We start from the raw sequence: 14,415 nt of genomic DNA, 5'->3' as shown, positions 1-14,415 counted from the left end.
ATCAAGATTTTCTAATAGATTTTCATGGTCTAAAACCACGTGTTCAAACATTTATTCAAGCAAATAATTTACTGCTGTTTAAAAAGGCCACAAAAATATGCTGACTCTAATATATAAAAAAAAGGATCCATGATTTATGTCATTCACAGAATGGGCTAATGTAATCCATTAGCCCTGACCATCTGAGAAAAAATACAGTATAACACTAAAAACTTAAAGTTTGTTTCATCTAAGACAGAAAAAAAAATGATCCAGGGAAAATCACCTAAAAATGAAGAAGAATATATAAAAACAAAATAAAGATTGAGAAGGAGGAAATAAAGAGGGACATTTCTTTAGTTTTTTTAATTGGGCTATAAGTGACATATATTAGTTTTAGGTGTGCACCATAATAATGATTTGGTACTTGTATATACTGTGAAAGAATTAACATAAGTCTAACTAATCAACATCCATCCCCACACAGTTACAAATTATTTCCTTACGAGGACTTTTAAGATCTACTCCCTCTAAGTTCTGAGTGCACGACATGGTACTAACTGCAGTCACCACGCTGTGCACTGCACCCCCAGGACTTCACTGTTTCGTAAACTCAAGTCTGTACCTTTTGATCACCTTCACCCATTTTGCGCACCCCCCACCCCCTGCCCCTAGCACCCACCAATCTGTTCTGTTTCTATGAGTTTGTTTAACACTTTCAAAGTCCACTCATGTTGTCACACATTGCAGGATTTCCTTCTTTTTATGGCCTCTGAATAATAATCCATTGTGTGTGTATGTACATACACCACATGTCCACTGATGAGCATTTAGACTGCTTCCATATCTTGGTGATTATAAACAGTGCTGCAATAAACACGGGAGTGCATATATGGTTTGAGTTAGTGTTGTTTTCTTCGGACAACTGCCTAGAGGTGGAATCAATGGGTCATACGGTAGTTCTATTTTTCAATTATTTGAGGAACCTCCATACTGTTTTCTCTAGTGGCTGCACTACTCTGCATCCTCACCAATAGTGTGCAAGGGTTCTCCTCTCTACAGCCTCACCAACACCTGGCATAGCTCGGAGGGGCATCTCTTTACAAGATAAATAAGTCTAGGGCACTTAAATATGTACTCTGCATGATGAGCTATATGTGTACATAATAAATGCATAGCTTCAGAGCAGATGACCTCAACCCTTGACACCCTTAAAAAGTACTGAGGATTCCAACAAAGAGGTTACTTACTTTATAGAAATTAAAACAGGTAACCTACTAAATTTAAAAAAATTTAGCGAGAAGACACTGTTTTACATTGTTGCAAACCCCTTTAATGCCTGGCCAAAGGGCAGACAGGTGGATCTCCTGCGTGTTGGGTGTGGCTGTTGTGCTCCCACACGTCCCCCAGCCTCTGGAAAAATCCCCTGCACACTCACATGACAGTGTGTGACAGGGACAGATAATACTTAGGATTATTTTGAAAGTAGTTTTGATTTTGCAGAGGGTTTCAGGGCATGTAGGAACGTACCCAGGATGCGGCTTTCTGTCCTCTGTGGCTCTCTAGATAGACTTCCATTTTGTTTGTTTGTGGGGGCGACTTTCCTCGAAAGTCCCCCCCGTGTGCCATGGATGAGAGTAAACATGACTGACACATGATGTGATCTGCTTGGGGAGCAGAGGTGGCCAGTTTCCCAGAGGAAAAAACCCATGAGCATTGGCCAGTTTCTCTGAGGAGAAAAAGGGCCTTGAGCCCCCTCCTCCAGGGCCTTTTATTGGGTTGTAATACACAGGAATACAGGGTGGCAAGGATCAAAGCACAGGTAAGATTGCAAAGAAATCTGAGGGCTTACTATGACTCAGTTTGTCAGGAACAGAGAGTTTTAAGGTATTCCTGCTCAAACCCTTAACATATGAATGAAAGCACTCTTAGCAGAGCAGATTTCACAGGTTTATCAGGAAATCTTTGTGATGCCAGATTTTCCCCCAGGACAGCCTCTAGCAAAGCAAGGAGCTGCACCTCTCCCCATCAGGTATTCAGGCTTAAGGGGATTAGAGTCAGGAAGGCTTCTCCTAGAGAACCTGGGGACTGGGGCTTTATCAAAGGTGGTGGAGGTGGGGGGTGGGGTGGGGGGATGGGGGGGGAGTGTCCATTGTTCCCTCTTTGTTGCAGCCTCCTGAGTCCTTCCATGAAGGCCTCCCAAGTGATTCAGTCTGGCTTAGGTTCCCCCCCCCTACCCCACTGTGAGGGGTCTTAACCATCATTGATTTCTGACCAAGCTTTGGGGGCAGGGAGAGGAAACTGAGGCAGCGTTTGCTACCAGAGACAAGTTTCATCTCCTGCGGCTGGCATTCCAAAGGTCATCCCTCACCCTTAGGCACAAGCGGCTGAGATACAATTCCTAGAACAAGGCAGAGCGGTCTTTAACATTTGTTCTTTTCTTTCTAGTCCTTCACTATTTTTTATTTATTTCAATCTTTATTGATATACAGATAAATTAGTTTATCTGTATTGATACACAGACAATGCTAGTTTTCAACCAAAAATGCCTTAACCACAGTAACCCATCCCATTTCTTTCTTTCTTTTTTTTTTTAATCCCACCCCCCCATCCCATTTCTTTACATCTGGAACCAAATTTTCCTCGTACTTGACCTGTGAGGCTTCAAACCACAACAACCTCAAGGCCATCTGGAAACTTGCCCTCAGTCTTCCTCCATTTGTCAAGCGCAGTTTTTCTTTATAATGCCCCTAAGTCACAAAGAAAGGTCTGTCAAAAGGTCTAGACAGACTTCTTGTTGCAGGTCACTTTGGAGCCAGATCTTGAACAAAGTTAAGGATCATGTACACTGTTGAAAAGAAGTAAAGATGACAAAACAGAGGCCAGGTGAGACATAAAAAGAATAACTAGGTTAAAGGTGAAGAATCTAAGATGCATACTTATGGAGGGTGAGTCCGGATGGGGGGAGACAGGGACAAGGGATGAATCCAAAACTGCAAAAAAGAAATATCTGCTACCATCACTCCCTTTAGAGAGCTGCCAGAGGGAAGGAGGGGGGTGGTGGAAGGAAGGGGAAGAGACTGGTCGAAGGACCTGTATGATGTATGAGCAGCCCACAGACATGGACAACAGTCTGGGGACTGACCGCGGGGTGGGGGTGGGGGGGCGGTGCAAGGTGCTGGGCAAAGGGGAAAAACTGGCACAACTGCAACAGAATAAACAAGAATAAAAATACATAGCTTTAGAGAGCTGTGTGGATATTGCAACTTAAAAAGTTGAAGGAGAAGGAAGAAGAGAAAAAATGCTATGAAAAAATATGTCTAATAAAAAATAGAATTAAAAAAGAAAGAAAATTATGTAAACATTTCAAGGAGGTTTTATAGAACTGAAAAATGTAAAGGGCACTCTGGCACCCAGCACCAGGACTGAAGTGGGTCCCCAGCAGGGCGCATTCCTTACCAGGGTGTCTCAGAACACAGGAGCAAAGCAACTGTTGGAATTGGCAGGGGCAAAAGGGCAAAGCACCTACTAAGTATCAAGAAACAGAATGACAGTAAGTTGCTCAACAGAAATACCATAAACTAGAGAAATGTCTCCGAAATTCTGAGGGAGAACTATTTCCAAGCTAAAATCCCAGTGTTTAGTCAAGGCCTGAAAAGCTACGTTTCTCAGAAATTTTTTAAAGCTATTGAAGCAGCCACTGCAGTTATGATCTTCAATTGATCCTACAATTTAAGTACAGGAGACAAGCAGTAGTCCTCTTCAGGACAGCGACGAAAAGACAGTTCACACACTGTAAGGTGACAGATGTCCACTCGGCCCAGACCGCAAACCGACCGGGAACGCTTTTTTCAATATAATAATGTACAAAATCCTTTAATATAATAACATTAGAATGCCTAGTGTTTGTACTGAGAGTTACTTAACAAAGGGGAAGGTTGGGGTGACTAGCTGTAAGGCACAGAAAACAAGGCAGAAAAACAAAAATTAAAGGTATTAAATCCAAAAATAAAGCAGTGTTCAGCAAAGTAAAAGTGATAAAGTAACAGTTCAGCTATGAATAGCGTGTTCAAAGTCACAATAATGTTAACCCCAAGAAACGGTCCAGCTAAAACTGAGATACGATGAGTGGATAGAGGAGGGGAGGTCTGCTGGGGCGTGGGGGCAGTGAAAGAGCCGAATCCTCATCTTCCATAAGACGAAGTGCAGAAAATCAAGAAATAGCCATTTAAGAATGTTGTTTGGCTGGCTACACAAATGTAAATATTAAAAGAAGCAGTTAAAAAGTAGAAGAGTTCTCCTGGGGGCAGATTTGTTTTTATAACATGTCTTGCAGAGATGTGACTATTTAAACCACGTGCACACATAACTGTGATACAATTAAAAACCAGACACCACCTGTCTGGTGTGTACAGACTGACTACTTATAGTGGTTTCATTAAGGGTTAACACCACAGTCTCAGAACCAGAGGAGATTGACATCTCCAGTACCAGTGAGCCTCAAGCAGCTTGAGATACCATAAAGTCAGACACAAACGAACCAGAACACTACTCATCATGAACAAGAGATAAGTCTTTCATGCCTCAAGCAAAACATTATGCAGCCAAGAACATGCAAACACCGACTACAGAAAAAATATAATTAGGGTCTTACTGTGTAGAGGGGGAGAAAGAGAGTGAGCATATTAAAGCACAGACTACATAGAGCTCAGGGAGTGAGGGGGAGGGTAACTGCCTGAGTCTGCGCAGAAGGAACTCACAGGCAGGGAAAGGAAACTGCGTTCCCTACCCAGGGTCTACCCAGAGGGTAATTCTCCTTCCCTCGTGAAGAAAAGGTCCTTTTCCTGTAATATGAGAATATAGATAGTAAAGATCACGAGAAGCAGAGAAGTAGAGACCACAAGCTGTTTATTGAGTATTAATGACAAGCTTCTAAAACCAACTGGGGCCGTCCCCATTGCACCACAAGATGCTTGGATGTTGACTCAGGTGGTGGAACAGACTTTGATCACCTGAGAATTATAAATTTCAGGCACTGGAAAATATAAGTTGGTAAGTAAGGTAACACCCAGGCTACCCACGGATTCATGCAGAAATGAATCTGAAAGACAACTGAAAAGTGTTGTGTGCAAAAATCCCTTCATCCTCCAGCTCTACTTTCCACAAGATTTGCCAAGGAAGAGGGAAAGTAAAAGGAGGAAACAGCACATCACGGCCAGAGATATCTCAACAGTGAGCACTGCAGCTCAAAATGAGCACTTACAGCTTAGGAATCTTAACAAGTCATGAGGCGTGATGGGATTAACAATTCTTTTACAGGCTGAAAAACAAAACTCCCACCTGCTAAGATCAGTGTCCATCCAGAGGAACACAAAATTCCAGTACAGGAACATGGCATGAACACGGATGGAAGTTTAGGTAAACAAGACATTTTACCAAACGGCTCTTTTTTTGTCTGAAACAATACATATGTAATGTCATATTTCATTTGAGGACAGTCTAGCAGAAATGCTAACAAAGCCTAATGAAAATATGCCTTTGCTTCCTTGAGTTTCCATTTGGCAACAAGGCTTTCCTTGAAGTGGGAACATATAATTAGGGTCTCAAATTCATGTGGCATTGGTGAATCACAAGCGGGACACTGAGGAGTTGGTCATAACAGTCCTTGCAGGGACACAGAGAACTGGGCCTATTTCTGACACTCACATATGACTGTGAGTTATCTAAATACAATGCTTTCTCTGGGAATTAAGGTAACTGGTTAATGGAGCATTTTTCCTAGCCTATTAATTAAGTGATGAATAACATAACCTACATTCCTTTCAGGAGGTTGGTGCCGTGTATAGTAAGTGAACAACTACCACAGGTTTCCTAACCACACACGTGCGCACACACACACACATTTACACATTAAAGCGTTACTTGATCAGTTGCTCACGCCATTTCCTGTAAACCTAACCAATCCAAAACTACTAGCACAGATCGAAAGTCTCAGAGACAAGCCTGAGTGCATGGTCACTCCGGATGCCTGTGGTTTGGTCATTTGTTTCCCCTCCAGTTTTCACTCATTTTAATCCAATTTCCCTACAAAATTTACAGGGAGGTCAGTTTAGTTATTAATTATTCCATCTAGCTAAGCATAACAATGATTCAGCATAGAATTTTTCATCCTTTGAGATTCTCACAAGCCACACTGGAAACCATAATTTCTTTGGAGAAAATACAATAAATAAAGGTATTTTCATAAAGGTATTTTCCTTGATGCATATTTCATAAAGAAAAAGACAGTCTAACAGGAGTTCTATGTGACATGTCCTTACCATAATGTTACATCTTGATGTTAAGAATAAGAAATATATTTTTGTACTAACTTGTACATGGACGAGCATTAGCTTTGCTAAAATAGTTTTAAACTGAAGACATCTTCAGAAGACAGTCTATCAAAACAACCTTGAAAAAGCCTCAGTAGATTTCTCCTCTGCTTAACAGACCTGCCAACCATTTATTTATCTGAAGTCAGCCCCGTCATAATAGCAAAAGAAAAGCCAAAGCACAGTACATCTCTGGGAGGCAATTCATGATCCCGAAGAGCAGAAAACGAGGTTGACTCTATTTTTTCTCCGTCAGCATCTGGCACAGAACAGCTCCAGTGCTGCTTCAGTCTCGAACAGCCCCGCGTTACGTAAACCCAGACGGACAGAGAAACGACCCGTGAAAGGTGTCTGGGCTGAGTGTTCCGGCAGCAGTCCGGCACGGGTGCGGTCTCGCCTGCCGGATGAAGGAGGCAGCCCAGCTCAGAATCGGAGAAGGCCTGTCCGGTTTAAGCCCGGAGACTGGAGGGCCAGTTTACTTGTCGAATCACGCTTGCTGTTGTGCAACACATGCTCGGGCGGGCTCCTGGCTCTGGAGCCCAGTTCCTGCGTGTGAATCAGCATCACCCTAATAAAGCTGCTGCAGTCGGAGATCCGGTCTGAGATGAACACGGACGGCGACCCGTTCCGTGCCTCACAGTCGGGTGTGTATTAAACATGATCATATTACTAGGCCAAGTAACACCTTAAGTCAAGTGTATCGTTCCTTATGGGTTAAATCCTCTGGAAATCAACTGTGATGACTTTTATAAAAACTTTTCCACCCCACCCCACCCCACCTCCAGAATGCTTTAAAGAAAAAGACAAAGAATGAATGTTGGCTGTAGGGCCTTGTGTTGGTACCAGTTTCCAGATTTCAATGGGGGAAATCCGGCAGTGGCTCAGGCTATGTTGCTACGTAGCTTATGGGGGTGAGCCAGAGATTAAAAAAAAAAAAAACCTGAAAGGAAGAGAGTACAAAACAGAAATACTGTACAAAATAACCATTTAGTAAGTTTAATATTTTTAAGTTTTCATTGTTAAGCTGGCAGTATGTACAGTTAAATTCAGCCTTAGTGCTATGTAGAGACCCTCGGAAACGCATCTAAGCTAAATGCTCTATTATACTGAGACGTCTTTTCTTTCTCTGTGACTAGACCCGCTGCTCACGCAGACAGAGTACTGCAAGGGAGCACTGGCTGCAGCTGCTGCCTCAACTGGACACACCGAAGGCATATAATATGGGCCATCAATTCATCGTTTGCCACTCGGTGGTCATTACATGGTATTATGCTTCACAGTCAGCAATGGGGCCCTCAGAAAGATGTTCGGCCATCACTTATCTTTGTGCATGATATTTCCTCAAGTATTTTTCACTTTCCTCGGTGTTAGTCAACACAATTATTTCATTTGTCTCCTATGTTTAAAAAGTTGTCCTATCAAGTATTGGCTCGACTATTCTTAAATCTAAGAAGGTCTCTACATAATTATGCAAAACTGATTAAATACAAATGTTTGAAAATATTCTTGCCCTGGGTAGTGTGGCCCAGTTGGTCGAGCAGCATCTGCAAACCAAAAGGCCGAGGGTTTGATTCCCAGTAAAGGGCATCGGCTCACAGGAGGGGGGCCCACAAAAGGCAAACAATTGATGTTTCTTTCTCACATTGATGTTTCTTTCCTTCTTTTTCTCCCTCCCATCCCCTCTCTCTAAAATCTACAAGCATGTCCTTGGGCGAGGATAAAACAAAATTCTTTACACAGAAAGTATGGTAAGACTAACATAACATAAAAAAGAAGTCACTCACGTAAATAGGAATTTACCAGTCATCCTCAAACTACTTTTCCCACAGTAAAAGTTACTTGAAAATATCCTGCCTTTTACAGATATTTACAGTAAGTTTAACTTTACTCCCTGAATTCTGAAAGGGTAAAAATTCCCTGATTTACTTTTCTCTTAATTTTAGCATTTTTGTTATAAATACTTAAAAAAAAACAATAAAGAGAGCCAAAACCAAACACAAATGCTGATGCCAAAACACTAAAGTTAATCAACTGTCTTCATAGCGTCACACGAGAGTGAGGCAACCATAAAAGATATAATTCTCTCTCATTTTATAGATATGGCATGAAGCTCAGACAAGTTAAATGACCTGTCCAAAATTAAACATCAGATGACTGGGAATTCTGAGGCTGGGTCTCAGAACTTCAGATTCTCTACCCAAGAGTTCAAAAGAGTAGAATTATTGAGGTTAGCTGGAAATAAGGATATAATTCTAATTCTTGTTCAATTTTATATTTTGATTAGAACTTTAAGCACACACACCCACACAAAACTACATTCAAACACACAATACAACTTACCCCTTTTCCGAGTTTTGAACCTCTGGCCTGTTAGCACTGGCTTCTGATGCTTATTCATAAAATTTCTGAAAACAAAGAAAATAAAGATTATGCATTTTAAGCAGTTCATATAAAAGTGTATGACTAATAAGTACCTGTTTAATCTCAGACATATGGAATCTACTTTTCAAAATGAGATACAATGTTAACTGCTGACCTAGCAAGTTTTAAAGTCTGACAAATACAGTGTTAACAAAATACATGGAGGAAGCAACTGCAGACATAAACTTTGGCATAAGGGGTTAAGTCCATGCAATACTTTTGGTGCATAACCTGTGTTCCAGCAATTCCTATACCAGGAATTTATTCTATGGTCACACCCACTCAAGTGTGCAAATATTGCACATGTGCATAAAAATTCAGTTAAAAAAATTCAGTTCAACATGCTGGATGCATAAAAAATGGAAACTTAAATGCTCATAAACAGGAGGCTGGTTAAATAAGTTATAATAAAGCCATAGAAAGGAACTTTATGCAGCTTTACAAGAGAATGAATTAGCCCTTCCCATCACCCACTGTGCTCCAGCCACACTGCCCTCTTTCTTCTTCCAATGTGCCAGAGGCTGTCACCTGGCTTCTGGGCAGGCTTTCCCCCCAGGCACTCCTTTGGCTTACTACCTACATCCGACTGAATACCTCCTTTGCAGAGGTTTTCCTTCTCTGCATTGTGCTAATTTTTCTCTGTCTGCCTACGGTCTATTTCTCCCCTGCGAGTGTAACCTCCATGTGGTAGGGGCTTGTAGGTTTTACTCGATAGCATGTGTTTAGCACCTAAAATAATGTGGAGTAAAAAGCAAGCATTTAATAAATAACTGTCAAATAAGCTGTAGCTCTGGCAAGGAAAGATGACCAAGGCATTGCTAACGGAAAAAGCAGGTGGAATAAGAGTATAAAATATAATTTTTTGGTTAAAGATGGCACATACATCTGCCCTGCAGAAAAAATTTCAGAAAGACAAAAAAAAAAAAAACCCACTAGGAGGTCTTTCATTTATTTATTTACTTCAGAGGGCAGATTTAATATTCTTCTATTGGATTTAATATACAAAAATATAATAAATTATCACTGAAAAAGGTAAAAACCTAAGACCTTTTATAAATTAAAATAAGTTTGCTAGCATAAATATTATAATCTGAAAATACATTTCAACTGTCTAAATTATGAAGACCACCAAACAGTTAAGAAAATGTGAAGCAGATTATCTTTCTATGTTTTTAAAAATTATGACTTGAAAGTATCTAATTTTTCTCTATTACTCACACCAGTAAACAACCAAGAAAATTTGTAGTGTTCAAGTAAATTATTTATGTCTCAAAGTTTAAAAGAAATCTTAAGCATGGAAAAAATTATTATTTAGTTTACTACCAAACTTTCTTCCCACCCACTAAAGAAGAGATACTTCTATCTTCTTGTAGTAAGCAATCTGTTTATCACTGAAAACTTTAATCATAACTCAAAAATTAAAATAAACTAAAAATAAGGTAACAAACCCAAACACTAATATGGCCTAAGTAGAAACAATTTTATCAATCCTATAAAGTGAACTTAATAGGTCATGCCTTGCGAAACAAAGGTGACTAAGGCACATTCCCAGGGCTCACCAAAAACAGAGCCCCTGAAGATAAAATCCCAGCATTTACAATACAATGAGATGGGTGGGGCAATGTTAGTACAGCCTTAGAGCAAGGGCAGAGAAAGTAACCGAGTCCTGTCTGTGCATGGGGCAGCAGTAGCTACATACTGAAATAGTTACAAATGTAATAAACTCAATCAGTGAAATCTCCCTTTATTTGATAGAAGTTGGAAATAAGAGCTTCTAATGTATTATTTATATTCCCTGCAAAACACTTTCATTCAGAAATTTCCCTGTTGGCATTGTCAACAGATTTACTCTGGGTCAGGAAACATTTCATCAGGGAACAATTGATGTGTGTGCATACATGTATATGCATGTATACACATGTGCATGTATGTATTCTCTTTGTGTCCATACCTCCCCCAAACAACAAATTTATATAAATGTTTTGTTGTGTTAGTAAAACAAAGTACATGGTTAAAGACCTGGCATCTCACACTGAGATGCAAAAACAAAAGTAGAAAAAAATAGGGCACACCTGGCCTGAAACTTCTTTAGCAGGAAGGAGTTACTCTTTGCCAAAGATGCTTTTATTTTGGAATCAAAAGTATTTTAAAAGTGTGAGCCTTCTCTAAAAGTTTTACTTTAGGATCCTGAATATGAACACATAGGATCCCCTGTTAGCTCTACCTTCGGACTTTGTTTCTGTTTTGCTGCTGATGGCGAATTACCACTCAACACAGCCTCCCTGTGAGGGAATTACTCTGTTTCGAAAATCGTTAGCTCCATTTCTATTTTCTTCAGTTCTAAGCACAAGCATTTGTTTCTTCATAGACTAATTATGTGGGCTCATGTTTCACACCCTCAATATATTCTATGTGGAAAAGAACACAATAACATGTAAACATAAAAAAGATGGACAGATTCTGATGGACAGAACACCAAAAATTAAAACAAGCAAACGGACAAACAAACAAGCACAGACTCACCTACTGGTATTGAAAGACTAACTGAAGATATTCTGTTCACCACAAGTCTCTATGTTTAAGCCGTTACTATTTGGAGCAGAGGCTTGCTTTCCCTCTAAATTTAGCTCTCCCTGCTACATTATAATCTGCTTCGGTGAAGGTCAGCCTTTATAAGGCACTCACTGAAGCCCTGGCCACAGAGAAGCAAGGGCACTTTGAATAAGAAACTGTGCTAGCTTCAACCTGGGAAAGTGACAGAGAGTAGCAAAGACAGTTCTGTTAGGGCAATGTCAAAAGCTTACTTTCACTAGACTGCATTTTACAACTTAAAATCAACTAACACACAGACAAAATAAGCTCATGTCCCACCACAATGGAAAAGCTCTAAGGTTTAAAACATTGTTTTTAAAGATTGTGCTTAAAATATTAAAACAAAATGGATTTAAACATTTTACATGTTGTCTAAGAGACTAAATTCCTTGGATATTCCACAAGATCCCACAAACACTATCAATAGAATGAGTCAATCAATAAAAAACTAGAAACAGGTACGCTATTAATGAAATAAACTTTTTTGAATACATTCCTACTGAAGTCTAAGTGGAAAGACTTGATTGAAATGTTTTTAGGTGAAACAGATCAATTTCTCGCCATTTCACTCTTAATTTCCTAACCCGTTCTGTGTCCTTTGCAGACTCCATCTCTGACAGCCAACCAGACTCCAGCCCTAGGCTGGCCATGTGTCAGCAGCACAGGTGGGCCTCACGAAAACGCGCTCGAATTCTGCCGGTTGTCCAGCCCACCCTGAGCACGTCGACCGTTTACATGTTGCCTTGCCTGACACTCTCCTTAAATCTCACCTTTTTGGAATGAATCTGATCTACCAGAGAAGGACTTGCATTCTAGTTGTCCCTACTTGGAGATGACTGTTCTCAACTAGTCATCCAGAGGACTGGCCTGATAATTCTATCGTCTATGTTCTTCCGATTTGGTTCATTATGAATTACGATAACCTGCCTTATATAACCTGTTAGACTACTAATATATGTTATATATACCTATATAAGAGCTATGCTATTAAAACAACCTCAACTTTATGAAGTATGTATACTCTAAAGTGAGGTCACAATCTTTTTCTGCAAAGGTCTAGAAAGAAAATATCTTCGCTCTGTGAGTCATATGATCTCTATTCCAACGACTCAGTTCTGTTATAACCTGAAAGCAGCCATAGGCAACAAGGAGACAACTGGCTATATTTTGATAAAATTCTATTTACAAAACAAGCGGTGGGTTAGACGGGGCCCCTAGGTCACAACTTGCCAACCCCACTCCAGAGCAGCTGGCCAGCAGAACTGTGTGCGATGGTGGAAATGTTCTACGTCCTCAGTCTCCTGTGGTAGCTACTAGACACAGACGGCTATGGAGCTCTTGAAACGTTACTGAGAGTGACTAAAACACCAAATGTTTAGTTTTATTTAATTTTCATTAATTAAACTTGAAAACAAAATAGTCAATGTACCTAGTGGCTATCATATTGGACGAACCAGTTCTAAAGCATTCCTTATGGCCCAACACGCTTCAATTTGGCTTTTTAAATAAAGGTGAAAGTACACCCCAAAATAGACATTTTTAATTAATAGTTTTCTACAATAGTAGCTCTGAGGAGCATTTTGCTTAAATTTCAAAACTACATGGCTATAGCAGGAAAAGAAAAGAGGATGGACCAAACTTCAAAGTGAGATTCTCTGTGTGGAGACACTATTGCGTAAGACAATGGGTGGGGGGAAGACATCTGATTCTAAGGTAATAAAAATTATGAGGCTGCAACACCATTCCCAAGGTATAAAGTGTTTCCTGAAGATGCAGTAACACCAGCACACAAAACTCGTAATGTAATTCAGCCACTTTGCCGAAACAGTCTCATGAAGTAGTTTGTGGTCAGTTGTGTTTCAAGAATTACCTTTTATTCTATATTCCAAATGAGTGAAATGATTCACTATAAGAACAAACTAAAAAAAATCTCCATAATTAGAAACTATTCTCTTTCCCATTGAAGCTAAAACTATTAGAACAAATGTCATAAAACATTCTTTATAGACATATCCAGGAATCACTTAGGCTGATAACACTGTTGTATCAATTTTTTCACAAAAAGCAAAAATAATTAAATTGACACCTAAAAAGTTAAATTTTTAACACTCGATAGCAATAAACTAGATATATGCTTAGTTAACACTACATAATTTGTTGCCCAGAAAACATTAGCTTAATATCCTTACCATGATTTTGTTACAATCTCTCATATAATCAAAATCATTCAACCTCTACAAAAATCTTCATTATACCTCCTAGCAAATTCTATGAAGGTTTTAGTGTTTTTAAATATTATTTATTTTTTTTAGAGAGAAAGGAAGGGAGGGAGAAAGAGAGGGAGAGAAACATCAATGTGTGGTTGCCTCTTGTGTGCCCCCTACTGGGGACTTGGCCCACAACCCAGTCATGTGCCCTAGACTGGGAATCAAACTGGCAACCTTTGGTGTGCAGGCCAGCACTCAATCCATTGAGCCACACCAGCCAGGGCTGAGAGTTTTAGTGTTTACAATAACTTTAAAAAACACTAAAATTTTAAAATAACATATCCCACAGAAAAGTATTTCTAAATAAAACCATATATTCCCTTTTAATACAAAATATAGCTGTTATATTCATATCCCCTTCATTCTTATCTTCATCAATATAAAAGAAAGGATCTTTCTTAAAGACCATGAAATATAACAGTTCTGACCTCAAAAATTTGTAACTGTATTTTCCAGTGAGACATTAACAGTGGAAACAAACCGTGAGCAACTACCTTCCAAGGAAAGAATGACCAAAGCGCGAAGGAGCTGTGCTGTGAGAGGAAGGCCCCGAAGTCCAAGGGCGTTCATCTAAACCTTCCTCAAGACGACAGAAGGCCTCATGATGAAGTTTCCATTATAATATTTCCAAAACTGTATCACACCTTAAACTCACTAGTATTCCTATTTCTGAATGACTTTTTGCTTGTCTTTTAATAAACACAGAAATATCCCCCACATTACAGTTTATGAATTAACGTACCACCTCATCATAGAACCAGAAGTCCCCTCGAGGGCACGCACAT

The 14,415-nt window shown here is 39.8% G+C and overlaps 1 protein-coding gene across 3 annotated transcripts in view; it reads right to left on the bottom strand.

Annotated features, from left to right (window-relative positions):
- Positions 1-14,415, bottom strand: part of BZW2 (basic leucine zipper and W2 domains 2) — a 60,675-nt gene that overhangs the window by 30,661 nt on the left and 15,599 nt on the right. For 2 of the 3 annotated variants that reach the window (XM_037056267.1, XM_037056266.1), the window contains exon 2: positions 8,691-8,755. In XM_037056267.1, the coding sequence (XP_036912162.1) occupies positions 8,691-8,748 (58 nt within the window). In that variant the 5' untranslated portion in view covers positions 8,749-8,755. Of the gene's footprint in view, positions 1-8,690; positions 8,756-11,294; positions 11,376-14,415 lie in introns of those variants that run through there. The other variant, XM_037056265.1, reaches the window with a different exon arrangement.

This window comes from Sturnira hondurensis, unplaced genomic scaffold (assembly GCF_014824575.4).
Source record: "Sturnira hondurensis isolate 20B ecotype Veracruz unplaced genomic scaffold, ASM1482457v3 Scaffold0008897, whole genome shotgun sequence".
Lineage (NCBI taxonomy): Eukaryota > Metazoa > Chordata > Mammalia > Chiroptera > Phyllostomidae > Sturnira > Sturnira hondurensis.
Note: the sequence above shows the minus strand (reverse complement) of the source record. Positions and strands in the feature narration are given on the sequence as shown.